General features: G+C 34.9%; 2 protein-coding genes across 3 annotated transcripts; both read left to right on the top strand.

Annotated features, from left to right (window-relative positions):
• Window positions 1-8,493: 8,493 nt before the first annotated feature.
• LOC7476260 (VIN3-like protein 1) lies at window positions 8,494-13,626 on the top strand. 2 transcript variants are annotated; one of them, XM_024590293.2, is made up of 5 exons: window positions 8,494-8,712; window positions 9,249-9,316; window positions 10,568-11,207; window positions 11,613-11,923; window positions 12,024-13,626. In XM_024590293.2, the coding sequence occupies exons 2-5, from the start codon at window positions 9,286-9,288 to the stop codon at window positions 13,214-13,216; spliced, it is 2,175 nt and encodes a 724-aa protein (XP_024446061.1). In that variant the 5' UTR covers window positions 8,494-8,712; window positions 9,249-9,285; the 3' UTR covers window positions 13,217-13,626. The 2 variants fall into 2 exon arrangements, with proteins under 2 accessions (XP_024446061.1, XP_052304954.1); XM_052448994.1 differs by lacking the exon at window positions 9,249-9,316 and having other exon boundaries at window positions 8,495-8,712.
• A 1,533-nt stretch (window positions 13,627-15,159) lies between these two features.
• On the top strand, window positions 15,160-21,871 carry LOC7476259 (fe-S cluster assembly factor HCF101, chloroplastic). Its single transcript, XM_006371853.3, has 16 exons — window positions 15,160-15,339; window positions 15,453-15,572; window positions 15,808-15,950; window positions 16,037-16,087; window positions 16,368-16,523; window positions 16,940-17,083; window positions 17,160-17,302; window positions 17,525-17,594; window positions 17,855-17,950; window positions 18,146-18,235; window positions 18,359-18,412; window positions 18,867-18,990; window positions 19,140-19,264; window positions 20,603-20,725; window positions 21,245-21,313; window positions 21,406-21,871. The coding sequence occupies exons 1-16, from the start codon at window positions 15,270-15,272 to the stop codon at window positions 21,409-21,411; spliced, it is 1,584 nt and encodes a 527-aa protein (XP_006371915.2). The 5' UTR covers window positions 15,160-15,269; the 3' UTR covers window positions 21,412-21,871.
• Window positions 21,872-22,225: the final 354 nt, after the last annotated feature.

The raw sequence follows: 22,225 nt of genomic DNA, 5'->3' as shown, positions 1-22,225 counted from the left end.
TGATAACTTTCATCTTTTAATTTAATCAAAATCATACCTTTTCCTTTGATGGAAACCTTGGAATGATCTGCGAAGGTGACATACCTCTAATTGTTTCATCAAGCTCTATGAACTTGTTTTTATCTCCACACATATGATTACTGGCTTCATTGTCTAGGTACCACATGTTCTCTTTGTCTTGCATTCTCTTATTATGCACTAGTAGAGTGATTTACTTTTCTTCTTCTATCATAAGATTTGCATTCTCCTCAACCCTTTTGGTTGGACTCCAGCAATCCCTAGCATGATGACCTGTCTTTTGATAATTACAGCATTTAACTTTTGATTTGTCATCGGCCTCCTTTTCCAAATCTTCCTTTTCCTCCTCCTCCTTTTCCTCCTCCTCCTTTAGAATATCCAGAACCATCTTGCTTTGAAAGAAGTGTTTGTGCACCCACATCCTCTTGAATCTCATTGACTCTTTTCTCATGGGCTTGTTTCCATGAGACCTTGTATTGAAAGAAAATCTATATTTTGCTACTCCTCTATAGTGACTACCACATAATGGAACTTCATCTTCTCTACCACACGTGTCTTTGTCATCTTGTCCCCGTATCTCTTTATTTTATTGTATATGGCTAATATTCTTGCAAAGTATTCTGAAATATTCTCTAATTCAAGCATATGTAACTTTTCAAAGTCACCATGTTTTTATAGACATATCTTTCTCACATTGTCAGCTCATTGGTTTGATTCTTGCAAAACTTCTCATACTTGTTTGGCGATGGTTACGTTGGCCACTATCTCAAAAGTGGTGTCATCCAGACATTGGTGGGTGATTGTTAGTGTTAGTTGATCCTTCCTTCGTGCCTTTTACACGGCCTCCCTTTAGGCTGAAGTCAACATTGCTCCATCTATAGGCTCCTCAAAGCCTTTTTCAACCGTCTCCCATATATCATGGGAACTTAGCCAAACTTTTACTTGAATACACCAAGTTTGATAGTTGTCCTTTGTCAACCAAGGACATTGAAGTGGAAAGTTTGAATTGACCATGTTAAATAATCAAACCTAAGCTCTGATACCACTTGTTATAAGAGAAGGATAGAGTGTGGTAGTTAATTTATAAGAACAAAGCTAAAGAACAAGAAGAAAAATTAGGGGAATGATATTTTTATTAAGAGTTTTCTCAAAAGATACATCTTTATGGCTCTTCTCTATATCCCTCTATACTTGTGTTTTATGCTTCTAATTACAAGCCTATTTATAGGCCTCAAGTCCTAGATAATCAAGGAATTAAATTACTCAAAGGAAATCATAATCTTATAAAGAATCTAACATTCTAATTAAACAAGAATTTTAATAAACTAGTCTATTACAAAAAAATTTCATCGAGAATTCCTATATTAACTAGGATTAATCCTTTAGCTAATATTAAAACTCTTATAAACTCTAAATCCTAGTTGATATTAAATTTCAACAATAATAACTAACATGCAAATAATTATAGATGATGAATTGAATATGACACCAAGACTATAGAAAAAGCAAACACGTCTAAACTAGTAAAGACCATCTTTAACCGTGTAGAAAAGAAGAATAGACTTGGAAAATCGAATGGTTAACATTAAAGAAATGACCATGAAATTAAAAAAAGACGTTATTTTCAAGAGAAAAATGACACAAAGAAAGTAAAGCCTTTGTAATATCAAGAACATGTAAGATAAAGGACATATGTAAGATTTAGGGGTGATCATTTTCGATTTGGTAAGGTTTTTATCAAAAAAAGTAACCGAACCGAAAAAAAAAATTTTAAAAAAAAAAACCGGGTCAAACCGACCGGTTTCGGTTCGGTTCGGTTCGATTTTTTTAGGGCAAAAACCGGTTCAAACCGGTTTGGCTCGGTTTTTCCGGTTTGGCTCGGTTTTCTCGGTTTGGCTCGGTTTTTCCGGTTTGGCTCGGTTTTTTTTCCGGTTTTTTGCTTATAAAACCAAAACCGAACCGAACCGGCTAATTTTTTTAAAATTTTAATCGGTTTTTTTTTTTTCGGTTCGATTTTCTCGGTTATTTTTTTTCCGGTTTTCTCGGTTTAATCGATTTTTTGATTTTTTTACTTACCCCTAGTAAGATTTGAGCGGTGTTTAAATAAAAGAATTACCAAGATGGGAGATAGAGAGTTCCTTACCATCATCAATCTCGAGATGATCCTGACCATTATAAGGTTCGATATAGGATAGACTTGTTATATCTGGTGTAACATGATGAATGGCACCCGTGTCTGGATGCCAAGCATAATTTCCATGGGATATGGATCCATTTTCAGTGCCACTACTATTATCTATTATAATTTTTTAATCGACTGACCTCGTAACACGTGATAATGAACTCATTCTACAGACAAGCCAAGGATAAGACGGAGCAAGATGGTTCCAGCTTTTACAGAGCTGACATCATGTACAAGAAAAGGGCACATAAATATATACTGGATTTTCCAAAAGCCATTAGAGTGGGAAGAATTTCTATGAAACCCATGAAAATATTGATTTCAGCCACACCATGAAGAAGAGAAACCCGAGCAGCATACCCATGAGAAAATCGGTCTCGAATAGGAGTAGTAGTTATGCCCAATGGGCTAGCTGAAATGATCTAGAGGCTGTAATGATGCATTCGTTCTGCCAGCACTTACGAACAATGTTTTAAATTAATCTTTGTGTATGAATTTGTGGCTTAATAAGAGACTATACAGCTCACTAAATTAAGGAAACTGGTTCAGATCTTACAGTGAGTGTTGTGATCATAGAATCCTTGAACAAGTATAAGTTGAAATCAGTGAAGTCAAGTGCCTTGCCCACGATTGGAAGTTCATCATAATATTTTTTTCCCCTCGCCACAGATATGTGGTGGCAGACTCATCTGGAGATTGCTTCAATTCTAGCAAGGCCGAATGAAGAGAGATGGTACGAGTAGCGGAAGGTGATGCCAAATTAAGCTGAAGCTAATGTATCCCAAGCAGCTTTTGAAGCAGTGCAGTCAAGCACCAGGGAAAAGGATGTTGTGTTTTTTGGGGAAGATGATTATGCGATTGACTCTAATATTATGTTAAACTAGAAATCAAACAATACAAAGAACTCATGCTATGAATTCTGTAGCAGCAACATTTTGATATCGACATGCAAGTTCTCAGCTTATGATTACGTACACAACTGCATGTAGAGGAAAATTCTTACCCAAGAAATTAATGTTAACCTACTGGGCTTTGAACATTAGACTTCTGTTGTGTATTATGACCAAACCTGCTATTCAGTCAACTCACCTTGTTGGGCTGTCCTTGATAATCCATCGTCTAAGAGTCTGTTGGCTAAGCTTATGTGGCTGTGTTTATTATGTAACAGTGATAATATAATGTTTGATTAAGAAATTAATTGTGATTTTTTATGTGTAAACCCTACTATTATCTGTATTGAAAACGCTATTTTGTTGAAGCAAAAATTACATGCTTCTATCGCGTTCTTGCCTCTCTGCTGCATGCCTTCGCACATCATGCTACTTAATTAACGTGAATAGTCCAGCATGCTGCACTGTTCGCGTGAACAGTGCAGTATGCTGCACTATTCCGACAGAACCGGTTCCGGTCCAAAACTTAAAATGTATTGAAACGGGTTCGATCCAGTAAAATAAAAAATAAAAATTATTTATTATTATTTTAATTGTGTTTTATTTGAAAAACTAGTGTTTAACATTATTCAATGAAACTACATAAATTAGACAAAGATCGCTTGATGACGTAGCATTTGCAGAATTTGATCGCAATCCCAATTTTGTTCCTGATTATATTTTACCTGATGTTGTTGCGCGCTTAAGAAACCAAAAAAACTGTAGTCCTTGTCGGATGTATGAACGTTATGGAATTGTAGATATTTTAATGGAACAATAAAAAATATTTTATATAAAGTATTATTTATTTTATGATGTAATAGCAATAGTTAAATCTACAATATTTAAATTAAAAACCATCAATATTAATATATATTTTTAAAAATTAATTTATAACCTCAATTTCAAAAGCATTCTTAACCAAACATATTAAACTACTTTTTGTTCAACCTCAATTTCAACCACAGTTTTAACTAAACACCTATTTTTTCAAATCAACCTCAACTAAAAGTATTTTTTATAAAAAACTTTTTTCAAACCACAACCACAACAGTTACCGCAATACCAAACACACTCTAAAAACACCACCCAGCTCTGAAGGAGAAAAAACAAATTTAGATTAGTAAAAAATTTGGACTTCCAAATGGTAAAACATAAAGGTTATCTTTTAGCAATATATATATTTTGTTTAAATGTAGATATTCGTGTTAATTTATACATACTTTGATTAATCTCTCAAAATCCTAAAGTTAACGACTATAAAAGTTTCCAGTGGTCCTAAGATTAATAAAAAAATCTAGTAATTTTTTTAGAATAAATTTAAAACCTAACCAGTTGAATTATACCCTTCAGTATCCATAATATGCTTTGTGTTTACACTTGTCATGCAACATGAAGTATTTTATACAAAACACAGCCAAAATGAATTTATATGAACCTAAAATGTTTTATCTTTGAAATTCTTTGGAACATTTCAGTTTCTCGGCTAAAGGTACCCAGAACTAATGTCATATACATGTATAGCTTTAATTTTCTTAACATTATATAATTAAATAAAACCCTTTTTAATTATTATTCAGTGGATTTGGAGAATCAATTTTTAAAATGATATTTACTTCTTTTTTTAATGGATAAATAAGATAGCTATAAAATCTTATTTTCTTGATATTAATATAATATAATTAAAGGTATTTTTTGGTCAAAATTAAATGATATTTACTCCCCCAACAATAATTTTTTTTTTTTTGCATTTATTAAAAGAAAAATTGACCCTCATCCAACCATACAACAACAACAAATAAATAGAGGAAAAGGAAACGCAGAGAAAAAGAGAAAGAAAGTGGGTGTCTCTCTATATTGTAGGGTAGTGAAAGCGGCAAGATCGGCGACTGAAAGCATGGTCAAAATTCAACTCAATTCAATCCTTGTTTTTTTAAAAAAATCTAAGTGAAGTCCCTAATTAAACTTTATAATATATTCAATTTAGTGCTTATAATTCTCTCGTCATAAGGTGAGTTTTATATGTAAGAGTCCGTCAACTTTTTTACTGAAAAGCTAACAAAAACACTTGATTTGAAGTCAAAACCCAAAATTAATATGGAGTTGAGGAGAGTTATAATAGGTTGATAGTACTGCATTATAATTTCTGCCCTTCCTCAGACGAGTCTCTCTGCTCGCTCACTTCTGTCCTCTACCTCTGAAGCACTGTTACCTTACAAGTTACAGCACAGCAGCGTCACCGTCTTGCCCTACAGAATTTACACATGAAATGACAAGCATCCCACCGCCGCTACGTGGCTATGTGCTAAGCAGCAGGAAATAGCTTTAAAAGGTGAGAGAGATGTACGTCCAACGTCTGCCATTGAAAGGCAACTTACTCGCCTGTTTATTTTGGTGAGAGTTGTTCGCATTAAGTCTGTGCTGTCCCATCATCGTAGCTGGTTGGCTTGCTAACTTGCTGCAAGCCGCCATCTCCATCCTGTTATCAAACTAGCTACAAGACAACATTCTCATTAAAATTAAAATAAATAAAAAATCATATCCACAGTGAATTTACTGTCTACCTAGACAAATATTACTATTTACTAGTATAATTATCATTTTACTCCTCTGACAACAACAAAAAAAAATAATAATTAACTTGCTATCGAGGTAAATTGTCTTTTCCTTAGGTATGTTGTTTGTTTTATCCTTTTATCTTTTTTTTATTGTTTTATTTTTTTCATTTTACCCCTATCATTTAGTTTTATTTAATTTTTATATCTAATCTAGTTTTTATTTTTTTTTATTATTGTTTTTTTTATTCCTTTTCTAATTAATTTTATTTTTAATTTTATCCCGCGGCATTTGATTTCAAATTATTTTATGAACCGAATTTAAGAGATGAAAAAATCAAAAGGGGATGAAATTAAAAAAATAATTATAATTTTATAAACCGTTTCAAATAAAAAATAGTAATAAAAAGAAGAATAATGAAATCTGAAAAAAAAATTGAAGGGCTAACTTGAAATTATAAAGTGTCACTTGCAGAAACCAAGGTGGAGAGAAAAATAAAACAAAAAAGAAGAAGAAAGGTCTATCAATACTAAATCAAAGGTCATAATAACATCACACGCATTGTCATGAGAGGGAGGGGGTGTCAAGGTGAATCTAACCGCATCAAGGAAGCCCACTATTGATAGCCGAAAGTGCCACTCAAAGATGATGGAGTGTTTGGAGCGCTGGCCTTGCTATGCACGCGCTAACCGCTTTTTTTATTTATTAATATTTATATTTGTTAAAGGCTAAATTACTCCCAAATCAACATCAATAAAGCAAAAAACCTGGTCTAAAAAGATGAAATAAACACTGGAAAATAGCTCTTTTTTTTTTAATTTTTAAGGTTATTTGTGTTATTTAATTGTTCGAACTAGAAGAAAAAAATTAAAATACCCTTGAACAATCTATTATCTTTTACCTTTTGAGGATAGTTTAGTAATTTTACAATGTTAAAAAAAAAACCGACTTGGCATTAGTCAATTACATAATAACTAATAAGTCATTAAATTAAAAAAAGATCGAAATGCCCCCAATACAAGAGCCGTCAAGCTGTTTTAGAATTAGAAAATGGTAATTACACTACAGCAATTAACAGTAAATTAAGCGAATTTGCTTTCTGATTCATCCTTTTGTTATATTATACATCAACTCTTTTATTGATTGATGATGTTCGACTCTATATTAACCGACTTGTTTCTAGAAATACAAAGAAAAAAGAAAAAAGACCCCTCTTTTATTCATGCATGCTCCATGAATTGGCAGCACAAGTTTCATCTGATCACACCGTGCATGACCAGTGATTTTGTGGAAATCTCGTGAATACTGTGGTTAGCTAGGGGCAATCATTTTGGCCAAAAGGAGGAGGATAAAAAATAAATAAAAAACATTTACTCTTTTTTTTTTTTTTTATGAAGGTCAACAACATAAAAGCAATAATTTCCCAGCGGCTCTAGCTGTCTAATATTTTGTGATTGATTCTTTTAACCTAGTTTAGTCAATTCCGAGGAACCCACCATCGTCCGCCACCAATAGGAATGGAGGAGGCGAAGGTGGCGAGGGATCAGGCACACACCTGGAAGGAAGGACGGTGTGGGCACCGAGTGTAATTGGCCTTCATAAAGGAAAAAAGTGGTGAAAAGGAATCGTGAAAAAGGACCCCATTTCATGTTTTTCTTTCGTTTTTTTTTTTTCTTCTTGCTGAGAGTCATGTTGACTGACTCTTTCCCGATACTTTTCAAACAAGATTAGATTCTACTGACAGTCTGACACGCGTTCCATACACTCATTTCATTTCTTCCTCTTGTGAATCCCACGACTCCTTAATAAATTAAACACGAGGAGGTCTCTTCGTCAATAATAAATAAATAAATAAATAATCCTCGTCATCATCCAAGAATAAAAATTAGATTCATACCTCCGACCCACCAACGTAATACTCATGCTCAATGCAATCGATTAATTCTCCAAGAATTACATCAAACAAGATTCCTTTAGCTGCCGTGTTTCAAATGTGTTTTTTTTAAATTAAATTAATTTATTTGTTTTAAATTTATTTTTTATATTTTTAAATTATTTTAATATGTTTTATTTTTAAAAAATTATTATTTTAATATATTTTTAAATAAAAAACCTTTTAAAAAATAACAACTAGGCCAATGAAATATAAAATGTTAATTTTTTTTATTAATATATGTATTCAGGTCAGTTTGTATTTACCTTGATTAATCTCATGAACCTTAAAATTATCAACCATGTAAGTTTTTAGAGGTGTTGAGATTTATAAAACTAAAACTAATAATTTTTAAAAAATAAATTTAAAATCTAATTAGTTAACTTATATTCTTCTCTCATAAACAGGTAATAAAATATTAATCTTGAAATCGATGGTGTAAGTGTGTGGTTTTTTTTTTTTTTTAGTTTAACGTGGGTGTCCGGGCCAGCCTGCGCGCACCTCGACTAATCCCACGAGCCCTGAAGTTAACGATCATGTAAGCCTTCAATGGTCATCATATGAGCAACTTCAGGGATCGAACCTAAGATTACAGAGAGTAAATCTCTTGGTCCCAAAGGTGTAACTATTTTTAATCGATGGTGTAAGTGCTTTTGTATGAAAAATAAATATTCATATTTTAAAATAAATAAATAAAAAGTTATAACTTCATCTACGTAATATATATATATATACACACACACACACACACACACACACACAAATATAAGAAACGAAGGCCACGCGCTCAAATTGAATCAAGTGGCAGTGGTTGACGAACCTTTTCTGCTGGGCACAGCCAACACTTCTCTGTAACAGACCCAACTGCTTCTACGCGTATTAACCGAGCGTGACTAACTTCTCCTCCTGTCTCTAAAACGTGAACAAATCTCCCTCAAGGCTCTAACTAAGAAACTAACGTAATAAATAAACTCGAAGAAAAGAAATTTCCTCTCTCTCTCTCGTTCGCCTTGGATTTGTGTCTTCTCTCATAAACCAATTCTCTTGATTTGGCTACATTGAAAAACCCTAGATTCCTCGCCCATTATCAACAGGTACTAAGTAACAACGTGCTCTCTCCCAAACCCCCCTTTCCCTTTGCTTTCGAATTTTGGTTTTGATTGTTTGTTGCCTCAGATCCGTTACTGTTCTTTTGTTTTCTCAAAATTACGTGTTGATTTTTCCTGACTGAGAATTATTTAGCTCTTTTTTTCTATTTTTAAAAAATTTAGGACAATGTACGGACATCTAAACACTATTTACTCTTTAATTCAGCCTTTTCGATAAGTTTAATTTATAGTAATTTATTTTTTCTTCGGTTGTTTCTGCTTATGTGTTGAGTATTATTCAATGTGCTGAAAGTTTTTTTCTAATCTTCAAAGATACTATTATTATTGTTGTTGTTGTTGTTGTAGAGAGTGATAGCATTTTTCTTACAAAATTTAGTTTGCAAAGCAGTTGCTATACATTGGAATTTGTGGTGTTTTAGGTTAATGCAATTTATTTCGTTGCTTAAAAAAATTGAGAAGAAAATTAAAAAACAAATTAAGTAAATTTAAAGGCATTTTGGTGTTTGAATTTATGGTGACAGGTAAGGCAGCTAAAATTAGTTTGCCGACCTGTTTAAAATGGACTTAGAGGATACATTCCTTGCTAAAGGTATGCTCTTTTATCCATTTCTATATACCAGTTGAGATCTCTATTTTTCCTTTCTATGCTCAGTTAAGAATCCAGCAGCTAGGAGCAGTGCCATGACTTACCCTTTCCATTACTCATAGCGGTTGTGGCGATTCTTAATAGGTCTTTACTTTGATGATGACATTGTTCACTTGATTTGTCAATCAGATTGTACTCATTATTGGCTGATATTCCCGTTGATTTCTTTTATTGTGTTTTCATTCACCGGTAGCAAACCCTGTTGCCTACCCATTATTTTCAGTTGTTAGTTCATTGGGAAGGAGAAATAAAGTTTAATGTTTCTAAGCTGGATCCCTTTTGCTGATGCTGATGCTGATGCTTCTTGTTTTTCTCAGCTGTAATATGATACTGTTTTCCAATTAGATATGTAGGGTTGTACGTATTGGGTTTGGTTTTTACCAAGAAACATGGATGCCATAACAAATTTGTGTTAATGTGTTTCACACATTTCTTGCAATTCCTGTGGGCTGGGTTGTATATTGTTTCCAACTGCATGAAGAAATGGGTGATTCTGTGCAAGGTGGTTGGTAATCTATCTATTTGGTTTGGGAGAGAGTTTTTGGGGTTTTTTTTGGACTACAATGGATTCAGAAATATTGAGAAAATTTCCAGCTAAACCATTTTTTCCGGGTACAATTATGTTTTATTTCTCTGTTGCATCTTATAATTCAGAGCTTTGACAGCCTTGTTAGGTGTTTCATTGTCTGACGTTCAAAGGCATTTTAGGGCTCTTAATACTTTAGTTCTCATTGTCTTGGTTTCATACTCTTTTATTTGGAGGATTAACTCGCTCTCCATTTTGCAATTCTATTCATGTGCAATGTTAACATAATTTTTCATCTGTAAAACAGTGGAGTGGTTATAAATTAGCTGACAAAGAAGGTGAAGTTTTAAAGATATAGGCTTTTTTTTTTTTTGGTATGAAAGAGCACCAAATGTGGCATTTAGAAAAAATGCCTTGATAAAGGAGAGATTTAACTAAATCGAAGGCACTAACAGGCGAAGAGATATCGAAAAGTTAAGTGGGGTTGAGCTATGAAGAAAGAAAGAACCGTATTACCTGCCTTGTTAGTCAAACTTTATAAATATAGTTAGACAGCTTCTATCATGTTTACATGCATTAATCAGATGAATTACTTACTAGAAAAAATGTGTTCTATTTTCTGCTGAAACTCCTCTTTTTTTTTTGGTTGGTATGCTGTTTGTTTCCAGTTTCTGGTGTTCAAAGCCTTTCTTCCAGTGTGCAAAGCACCCCAGAAAAAAATGGCAATTCAGATGATGCTTCAAGAAGTCCAGAACTCCTTCAAGAGTTCCTAAAATCTGGTCCCAAAAAGGAACTTCTTCGAACTTGCTTGGATAAGGACAAGAAACAGACAGCTTCATCAAAAAGCAAAATGACAGAACTTATGAAGACAGGTAACAAAACTACCAAGAAGCAGGAAACTAAAAAAGCTTCTTCCAGTCCCAACAATCAACCTTCTTTTAAGAAGCAACAAAGAAAAGGGGAAAATCCTATGAGACTTGTACCTGCTTCTGAGCAGTCACCCGATTTTGGATGTTCAAACTCATGGATATGTAAAAATTCAGCTTGTAGAGCTGTTCTATCCATTGACGACACGTTTTGCAAGAGGTGCTCATGCTGTATTTGTCATTTATTTGATGACAATAAAGACCCTAGTCTCTGGTTGGTTTGCACATCTGAAAGTGGTCAGGGGGACTCCTGTGAGCTATCTTGTCATATTGAATGTGCCCTTCAACGTGAAAAGGTGGGGGTTGTTGACCTTGGCCAATTGATGCAGCTAGATGGTAGTTATTGTTGTGCTTCTTGTGGTAAAGTTTCAGGGATTCTCGGGTAAGTAAATTCCAAGCTTGTTATGGTTTCTACATTCTCGAACAGGTTGGTTTCAGTGAGCCATCTGATTCCAACTTTTGGTTGATGTCTTGAACTGCACAGATTTTTCTCCAGTGGTAGCTTTTAACAAATTTCTCCTATTTCATTTAATGAAAAATTTGTGTGTTGTTAAAAAATATTTATTTATATGGAAGAAAGTGTTTCTTAATGTGCCTTTATTGCTGGGAAATGATTAGAATGATATAGACTGAGTTTAGTGATCTAATGGCTTGTCAAGAGGGTAATTTCTCTGGTTCTGTTATAGACTGTACCTGCCCGGAAGTGAAGTTGGAATAGTTTTGTATTTCTGGAATAGTTTCTTATCCTTGGACTGATGTTTTGCTGTGATTTGATTAATACTGACAGAAGTTGGAAGAAGCAGCTACTTATAGCAAAGGATGCTCGTCGACTTGATGTGCTCTGTTATAGGATATACTTGAGCTACAGGCTACTTGATGGGACTTCAAGGTTTAAAGAACTGCATGAAATTGTCAAGGATGCCAAGGCCAAACTTGAAATAGAAGTGGGTCCAGTAGATGGTGTTTCTGCCAAGATGGCACGTGGCATTGTCAGCAGACTCTCTGTCGCTGGTGATGTGCAGAAACTATGCTCTCTTGCAATTGAAAAGGCAGATGAATGGCTCACTACCATCTCTAGTGCAAACCCAAATTGCAGAGGTTAGGGTTCATTATAGCATTCTCTATTGGTATCCTTATTGTTTGAAATTGTGATCTTGAAAACTTAAAATGGATAATCTAATGTTTGTCTTTTCCACAGAGGATTCCCTTCCTGCTGCTTGCAGATTCTTATTTGAAGAAGTGAAGTCCTCATCTGTTGTAATTATTTTAATTGAATTGTCTATTGCATCATCTGCTGACATTAAGGGCTACAAACTCTGGTATTGCAAGAGTAGAGAAGAGACACATGCAAAAGAACCTATTTGCGTGTTTCCAAGATCTCAGAGGAGGATTTTGATCTCTAATCTACAGCCTTGTACAGAGTATACTTTTCGGATTGTTTCTTATACAGAGGCTGGTGACTTGGGGCACTCCGAAGCAAAGTGTTTTACCAAGAGCATAGAGATAATTCACAAAAATCCCAATCCTTCAGTTGCAAGGAATAGTAAGAAAGAGAATACCATCACTGGAGGATGTACTTCTAGCTACAACAGGGATTCTGAAACTGCAACTGGAGTTAATTCTTCTGGATTCAAGGTTCGTGATCTTGGAAAGATCCTCCATCTGGCTGGGGCTCAACAGCAAGGCTGCTTTGAAGGTTTCTGCAGTGCTGATACTGAAAAATGCTGTGGAGCAAGTAAACTGGTCAAGCTTCAAACTTCAGAAGATCCAGTGCCATCTGTTTCACATGGGCTAGACTTAAATGTTGTTTCCATGCCTGACTTGAATGAAGAGCTGACTCCTCCATTTGAGTCCTCCCGTGATGAGGATAATGGGTGCACTTTGGAGCAGGCCATTGAGGCAGATGATGATGCTGCTTCTCATGAGGTGGAGAAAAATGGTTTAGCGACATCTCATGGTAGTGGTGACTCCCAGACCTGGATGCATGGGCCAAGTGGGGAAGTGCCTACTGTTGATTCCCGGTCGGAGTTGTGCAGGAAAAGGGCTGCACACGCAAATGAAGACTTGCATGACTGTGATAGCACGTTGATAAATGGATCACCATTCCATGTGTCCAGTGGCTCAGGTTACCTGGATGAGAACTTTGAGTACTGTGTGAAGACAATCCGATGGTTGGAATGCGAGGGTCACATTAACCAGGAATTTAGATTGAAATTGCTGACATGGTTTAGTTTGAGATCAACAGAACAAGAACGTAGAGTGGTTAACACCTTCATCCAAACTTTGATCGATGATCCCAGTAGCTTGGCAGGACAGTTGGTTGATTCCTTTTCAGATATCATATCCAGCAAGAGGCCACGGAATGGTTTTTGTGGCAAGCTGTGGCATTAAATTAGGGCGGGTGATTCCAAGACACAGGATCGCCATTTGCTTAATGATTATTTTTTTAGTGCGATAAATTTCCTCTGATTGTTTTGCCGTTCTTTGTATAGGCATTTTTTTCTCAATCACTGTCGGGAGTGATTCATTTATATCACGGACAAGTTTGTCCGGCTAAAAGATTGGTTGCTGATTGCGGAGACGGTTGCATTTTTATTGGAGGGCAACGACAATGCATGGGAGGCCTTGTGTGGTGGAAGGCTTCATGCTGGGATTTGCCTGCCATCTTTTAAATTGTTCTAATTACATTCTCGGTACACTGTAGCTATGAAGGACATCTATCTGCTCGGATGCTGTTATTGTTATCTCTCCTTCTTTAAATCAGAGAAGGGTACACTAATTTATGGCGGATTTTATTTATAGTCTTGTAGTCTACGTCGATTTTTTTTGAAAGTAGTTAGTTGATTGGAAGTCAAGACTGGATTACTCTTCCTCCTGACCGAATCTTTATGTAATTTGGCTGATCGATCTCCAAAATGATTGTTACGAAATTAAAATAGACGTGTTTTTAGAAAATTTAATTTTTTTTTAATGAAAATTTAACTTTTTTATATTTTGAATTATTTTAATGGACTGATTTTAAAAAATTAAAAAAATATTATTTTAATATATTTTAGAAAATATCAACAATCACAGATGCGAAACACGTTGAAACAACAGTGTTTTCTGACCGAGGAAGCATACCGCCGGAGCAGCTAGATTTGTACGCACGGATTCGCACAGACAAATTGTGGAATGCTAGACCAGAAAGCTCAGGAGATTTATCGAGCGCAATACAAATAAAGTGTTTTATTTCCACTATGCATATAAACTAGCCATGGCCATCTATCCAATGCATTGACTCATTAAATTATATATTATGACCTGGGCTCTTTTTATTGGACCTTTGGGATTTATTTATTTATTTATTTATTTATTGGGTTTTCTTAGTTATACTATAGGTTTTTATTGATTTTTATTTCTTGGTATCAAGTTGATAAATTGTTTTTGTATTTTTTATTATATAATAAAATAAAAAAATTAATTCAATTCAGTGTAATCTGTAACTCTAATTATGGATTTGACGAATTGATTAAAATGAACTTAGTTATTTTTTTTTCTTTAATTTTTTTTTTAATACCTAATTGATAAAGTCATGTCAAAACAATTTCTACACAATTTAATTTAAAATTTAAACTAAGCAAGAGTTTGGTCAAAAATTTTAAAATTTAAATTGTTATATTAAATTTAATGATAATGAAAAAAAATTCTGAAATCTAATTTTTTTTTACATTCCAACAATTTTTGGTTAAAGCTACAGATGGGAAAAGTTAACCTAGTACATTGCCAAATTAATTACCTAGATAAGCCTCACTACATTCTGTATATATTTTTAATACGTGCAATAGAAAAACAAAAGAAAAGGCATAAAAAAAACACATAAATGTGCTCTTCAAATGAAAAAAGTAAAATCTAAATTAATTTTGTGATTTTTAATTAGTTATTTAATTAAGAATTCTTACTCTAAATAGAATTAAATTTTTTAATTTTTTATAGGTGTTTAAACTCGTATGATCATTTTAATCAACTGTTTCTTTTTATCAATCAAGATTAATTTCACTATACTCGATCGGTTTCAGCTTTTTTCCTTTATTTTATTTATTTTATTGTGATTATTAATTATTTTCCTATGATTGACATGAGAATATTTATTTATTTAGTGTAAATACGTTGTTTTAACGACGAGCTACTATTCAAGATCCAGGGACTCGGAAAAATTCACTAAAAAAGAAATTGTGTGTGGGGCTTGGCGCCTGGCAGGGAGACAAACAAAGAAGAAAGAGAGGCAAGAGGTAAACGTCGTCGTTGCAGGAATGAGTTTAAAATTTTTTATGCTGTTTATATCCATCCATCCTCATCATTAAGCCACGAGAACGAGAGGCTCAAAACGCCCACTCGCTTCTTGCTTTCTGCTTAACGGATCACTTCCTTCTCCCTCCCTCCCTTCCAATCCTCCCCACTCAAAATGCAACTTCTCTATGCTCCAACCTGCCATAACCTCTCCTTGCGAAGCTTACACACGCGACCAAAAGAAGGTAACGGAACACACTAACTTCAATCTTCGCTACTCCATTGAGATAATTTTTCTTTTATAGTGTTTTTGAGGTAGCTTTTGAATTCCAAGTATGGATCGCGGTCTCTGTTGCAGGGTTGTTCTCATCTCTAGAGAAATGGCTTCATTTATCTGTTAACAATCAGCCTTGTAAACTACCACCTCGTAAATGCTTCTACCTGAAGAAAACCAGAGCTCTTAATTCCTCTGTCCAAGGTAATCTTTCTTTCTTTTATTATTATAATGTAGAGACTCCATTCTGTAAGTCATCGATCTAGATTACTGCCCTTGTAGTCCAGTTTGCCTTCTTAATTCAGTACAGCTCTGGAGTTTGAAGTGTACTTCTTTATCTTGCTTAATATTTTTGTAGTCATTTGCGTCGTCCTGTTTTTTTTTCTGGTATTATTTTTGGTTGTATATCTAACACAATATTCCTTTGGGTGTTATGTAGCTGGCGGTTCTGCAGTATCAACAAGGAATGCTGAGAGTGATGTGCTGAAAGCCTTGTCTCAGATTATTGATCCAGACTTTGGAACTGATATTGTCTCTTGTGGTTTCGTGAAAGATCTCAATATTGATGAAGCTCAAGGAGAGGTTGATTCGAACACGAGATCCAAAGTTTCCTTGATATGCATAAAAAGTATAATGTCGTTGCTGAAACGTTTGCTATATTACGTCAGGTCTCATTTCGGTTGGAGCTCACAACACCAGCATGTCCAGTCAAAGACATGGTAAATGACACTATCATCACTCTTTGATAGTGAAAATGTGTGGATGACTTTTTGATGAGTAACAATCAAAATCCCATTTATTTTCTTCTTTGTAAAACCTGTCCCTAGTATTAATTGGTCTCCACGCACATGATTCAGAAACTTTGTGTTTCCAGTGATCTTCTTTTGTTCTTTGATCCTATAGAAATCTTTTCAACTCTGTAGAGTCTTTGATAAGATCGTCAATGTAGATGGTTTGCAATTGTGGTGTAGTAAGTATGACAAGATTTGATTGCAACAGTTTGAGCAGAAGGCAAATGAGGTGGTAGCCTTGCTTCCATGGGTCAAGAACGTCAAAGTGACGATGTCAGCACAGCCTGCCAGACCAGTTTATGCAGGGCAACTTCCCCAAGGGTTGCAGACAATTTCAAATATTATCGCAGTTTCAAGTTGCAAGGTAAGCTTCCTATAAACTTTGGCTGCTTTTCTTGCTTTATATTTGATTATATAAGGATTGGCTCTTTATTACTTCTGACAATTGCTAGAAGTTAATAAAGACTCGACTCTGACACCTCATGTGCTTCAAACATATCGGCATGATATTATATTGGGTACCCTGTTCATTTAAAGTACGTTACATTAACATTGTTTTTAAGTTTCGATTTTTTGTGCACAATCCTGAATACGAAGTGCTTTAGTTACTAAGAGATTGCAACATAAGTTATCATTTCCCCTTGGTTTTTGATGGGAAAAGTAGAAATCATGCTTCATGGATCGTGCCATCTGCTGCGCCATCATGTCTTTGGTTACTGAAACTAAAATTAATGTGTACAATATCGTTTCTATGACTGTTATTTGTGAAAAGTTGTGCAGGGAGGCGTTGGGAAATCAACTGTAGCAGTAAATCTTGCATATACTTTGGCTGGTATGGGTGCTAGAGTAGGCATTTTTGATGCTGATGTCTATGGTCCAAGTTTACCGACAATGGTTTCCCCGGAAAACCGATTGCTGGAGATGGTAGTATTTTAAAATGAACTCTTTTCTACAGCAATTTGATTATGCTGCAATTACAAATGCATAAGAACTTCTACAGAATCCGGAGAAGAGAACTATCATTCCAACTGAATACTTGGGAGTCAAGTTGGTATCTTTTGGATTTGCTGGACAAGGGAGGGCAATAATGCGAGGTCCAATGGTTTCTGGGGTCATCGATCAACTACTGACCACCACTGAATGGTATGTTGTGGTTCTAAATAAAAGTCAGAACTTGTGTAGCAGAAACACTAATTAAAGGAGCTTGATAATATTGCTGTTTCAGATGTTTGTGGGTTTCAGTTCTACAGCAGTTCACATTTCGACGTCTCCCTATAAACTACTATACGATTGATATTACAAATTTAATTTTCAGTTCATCTTATTAATTTCACAGATTCACATCTTAAATATATCTCAATGCAGGGGAGAGCTGGATTACCTTGTTATTGACATGCCTCCAGGAACTGGTGATATACAGCTAACTTTATGCCAGGTTTTGCCACCCCCCCGGTTTCCATTTCTCTTTCTTTTTATTTATTTATTTTTTGAGAAATGGTGTGTGTTTTCACCTTCATGGCTCAACTGATATTACCCGTTGAATGTGCTTTAGCTTTTAATTGTTGTTGATGTGAGTTATAATTATCTGTAGGCATATGTAGAAAGAAAAGGAAAAGACTGTGCTGAAATGTGCTTTTTGCATGGCATCTCCTATGCTTAATCTCCGCAATTCAGCTGAATAAAATATATTTTCAGGTAGTCCCATTAACTGCTGCTGTTATTGTTACCACACCCCAAAAGCTAGCATTCATCGATGTTGCCAAAGGAGTACGCATGTTTTCAAAGCTTAAGGTTTGGTTCGTTTCTTCATTACAATCACCCTGGAATTGTTTTTCAACATGTATACACACACACACTCACATACATGGAGGTAGAAATTATCTGTATGGAGATGAAAATACTCATGAACATGATGCAAGAGAACTAAAAAATATGTATGTTACTTGTTACCTTTACATATTCATGTTGTCTATTTTAAGTGTACAGGTGCCATGCGTTGCTGTAGTAGAGAATATGTGCCACTTCGATGCCGATGGGAAACGCTATTACCCATTTGGTAGAGGTTCAGGTTCTCAGGCATGCTCATTATCCAAAAATCTAATTTTCTATTAATAAGATATCAATGCGGATAATTCATTCATTATCAATAATGTTTAGCAGATGCGGATATTTCACTGTTTTCTTATTACATATTTGCAGGTTGTCCAGCAGTTTGGAATCCCTCATCTGTTTGATCTTCCGATTAGACCAACTGTACGCCCTATATAAGTGTTCTTATCGTCGGTTATACTTGAAATCTACTTGGCTACATACTTTAAACTTCTTTCATGTAATCTGTTTAGATAGATTACTGAATAGGCATTACTTTCATATTGTGAACTTGCTAGATTCCTGCACTCCGGGCTGAAATTCTCATCTTTATCTCGGATAATTTCCCTTTCCCAAAAGTATTCTAAATTAGTTATGTTTGGCACTGTGACCTCTGTGCATCTAATTTTGGTTACAATCATTGAACAATTTCCGTCCTGCATGAGCATGCCATAAGATCTTTACATTCAAATTAGATAGTTTCAATGTCAAAGTGTTCGCGATTTTTAGTGCCGCACTTTAACTTCGTCATAGCCTTTTATTACTCCATTAGAAATTTAAAAACATATGCTGAAAATGATTAAGCAAACTATAATTTTTCACTCCATCATCTTTGCAGCTATCTGCTTCTGGAGATGGTGGAATGCCTGAAGTGGCGGCTGATCCTCAAGGTGAAGTGGCAAAAATATTTCAGAACCTTGGAATTTGTATTGTGCAACAGTGTGCCAAGATTCGCCAACAAGGTACACTGAAAAATATTCTGTACCGGTACAAGAAAGCAAAAAACTTTTGTACCAAAATTGAAATCTTAAGTATTTGGGAACTTTAATTGCGATACTTTCAATACTTTCTTGCTGGAAATAAAACTCCTTTTATGTTATGTTCATTCTAGTGTCAACAGCTGTCACCTATGATAAATCAATCAAGGCAATTAAGGTGAAGGTGCCGGATTCAGAGGAAGAGTTCCTTTTGCATCCTGCAACAGTGAGACGGAATGATCGCTCTGCTCAAAGTGTGGTATGTTACTATGCAACTAATTCATCTTTCCAAGTTACGTAATACCATCTACGCCCACATTTACAATGATAACAGAGCCATTAAGAATAGAACAAGCCATTATATTTTGAAACAAAGCTACCACTGGCATTTATTGAAAAAGACATCAATGGAGCCAACGACTGCTTAGTTCAATGGTAAAGACATTAATTTTACTTGAGAAGATGGTAGATTTCATAATAAATTGCTTTGCTTTTGGTTAAAAGTAGTAGGTTTTTGCATTATTTTAAAAGAAAATCACCTTCTTTTTAAAGTAGCATGTGTTTTTGTTTCGAAGCAAAACAGATCTTAACCAAGCACTGGTTTTACACCACAAGAAGGTAAAAGCTACTGTAAAAGTACAGCAACACCAAACAGGCACAAAGAGAACTGTCAAAAACAAGATAGCTTCATGCATCTGAGGGATGACTTTATTTTATTGCAAACATAATCTCTTCATGCTCCAGAAAAAGCTGAAATTCTAACTGTCAAATCAAAATCAAGAAGGTAACTCGTTCAATCCAAGAGTGTCTCGTTCATTGGAGTTAGCTAAGACCAACAAAACTTTTTTTTTTTTTTTTTAAAGAGTGGAACTTCGGTGACATGATGTAGTTGGAGAAGTACTAGAGTCCAAATCGTTGTTCCTTTTATTTCTTTTCCTTCACCCCTAGGTTTTTTTATACTGTGTTAAGCCTGTAGCACATGTTCATTTGATAACATGATGTGATAGTGGAAGTAGTACTGTCCAAAATAGGAGCAAAACTCAACGACTGGAAAAGAGTAGAAAGCTATCTATTTTGATCCCCAAAATACAATGAAATTGGGAAAAGGCAGAGGAAAGGGGTGAGAGAAAACCAGACAAAGAAATCAACAAGAACCAATGTCGATGAAGGAAAAAAGTAGTACTTCAACGTTCCAATTCAGATTGTCTAGGAAGCACTGCATACAGTGATGATTTGATTATTTCTTATCTTGTAACTTGTCGCATAACACTCGCCAAGAAATCTGCAGACAGAAGTAAACAGGTTTCTGCTAAACCAAGTAGATAAAGTCAAAAGCTTGCGACTGGTGACTTGAAAGACAAAGTAGTAGATTGAACGGAAAGTAGAAGGATCCTAATTCTATATCAGACAATTTGACTAGTGATTAGAGTGCCAAAAAGAAATCTGTAGTAAGAAGACCAGCCTTGAGAAAGTCTTATTATGGTCGAATTCAATTGTTATTAACATAAACTCACACATCATCTCAATATGTTGTTCCTCTGCTGTTTGCTGGCTGCCTCCCTTGGCCCTGGTTTTATTCCCTCCCTCTCTGAAATAGGATGAATGGACCGGGGAGCAAAAACTGCAATATGCTGATGTTCCAGAAGATATTGAACCTGAAGAAATTCGGCCTATGGGAAACTACGCTGTGCAAATAACATGGCCGGATGGATTTAGCCAGGTGACTTGATGTCCTCCATATCTTACTCGCTAAATAAATATTTCTATGGTAAACTATTATGATTGTTGCTGAATTATATGTTTCTGACAAGTGCTGTTACCACACAAGGCAAGTTCTCTCCTATTGATTGGTGTATGATTTTTTGGATTCTTTTACGGGTTAGAATATTATCAAATTGCTACCTAAATATACATGGCCACGTTCAAATCTATGATTATAAACAGTTCATGAATATGGCATCCTATATTCTTAACACAAACCATATTTTGTAGTTGTCACCTCTCATCAGAACGAAGTTATGACTGCGTAGTGGGTGGTTCAATTGCCATGCTACAACAGTTTCATGTGTGCCACCCGTAATAACCATAACTTCCAGGAGAAAAAAGAAATCAAATGAACAGTTTTTTTCTATTCTGATAAGAGATAGGTCTATTTCAGTAAACACTTTAGAAAGGGCCCTTCTGTGTTCCAGTCTCTGTGCTCAAATTTTCATCATTTAGTACTCTTGATGTCATGCAGATTGCTCCGTATGATCAGTTACAAACAATGGAACGATTGGTTGATGTTCCTGAACCGGCTCCAATTGGGGTATGTTAACACATATCTGTACATGCCAATTATTTTCTACATAGCACCTTGTCGAAAAAATTATGAGGTTTGCATCCTCCGGGCTTCTGCAGGCATGATTTGGTTGGTGAAGTTGAATAGAGACTGCATGAACCAGAAAAGATAGAAAGAAGAAGAAGAAGACAGCACCACAAATCTTCCCAAACTCAGTTACCCTCTGGTGAAATATTGTACAGGAGCTGGTAGAAGCTCTCGAAGTGCATTGTCTCTGGCCTGTTTGCCTCACCCTCTCGAGTGATTCTCAGGGACAGTTGTACAGCCCAAATGTTGTAGTAGAAAACCTATCAAAAGCATCCGATTCCAGTTAGATTTCCCTTTTATATCGTCAGTTTTGACTATATGATTTGGTCTGGACGTGTTTCGTTTGCTTATCCGCTCTCCTTGGAACCATCTGTTCGTATATCAAAGAAATCAAGTCTCTGTTGAATGGTAAAACAACCATCTGCATTACAATACAACCATCAGGCGTCTTTATTAACAGAGCCTAATGAGAGTGGCGTGCATATGCTATGTTTTTTACGACTTTTTTTTTTCATAGCAAACAAACACTTCACTATGGTCTACGGATTTTCTTTATATTTAATTTTTTTTAAATATAGTATAATGACTATTATTCTTAAAATTAAAATTCTTAAAACTTGACTATAGAGGTATATTTGTTATTTTTTAATGGTTTTTAATGATAATAATTATTTGGTTCAAGAGATAATATAATTCTTTAATAAATAATAAAAAATAAAAAATGTTGTTAAGCCCATTAGTGGCTTTCAGGTAGCCCATGCAACATTATTTTATTGTCATTGTTATATCATGTTATTTGATTTTTCTTGATGTTTTTTTTTTTAAATGATCTAAAATAATCTTTTTTATTTT

This window comes from Populus trichocarpa, chromosome 18 (assembly GCF_000002775.5).
Source record: "Populus trichocarpa isolate Nisqually-1 chromosome 18, P.trichocarpa_v4.1, whole genome shotgun sequence".
Classification (NCBI taxonomy): domain Eukaryota; kingdom Viridiplantae; phylum Streptophyta; class Magnoliopsida; order Malpighiales; family Salicaceae; genus Populus; species Populus trichocarpa.
The sequence above is the reverse complement of the archived record's forward strand: the minus strand, read 5'-3'. Positions and strand labels throughout refer to the sequence as shown.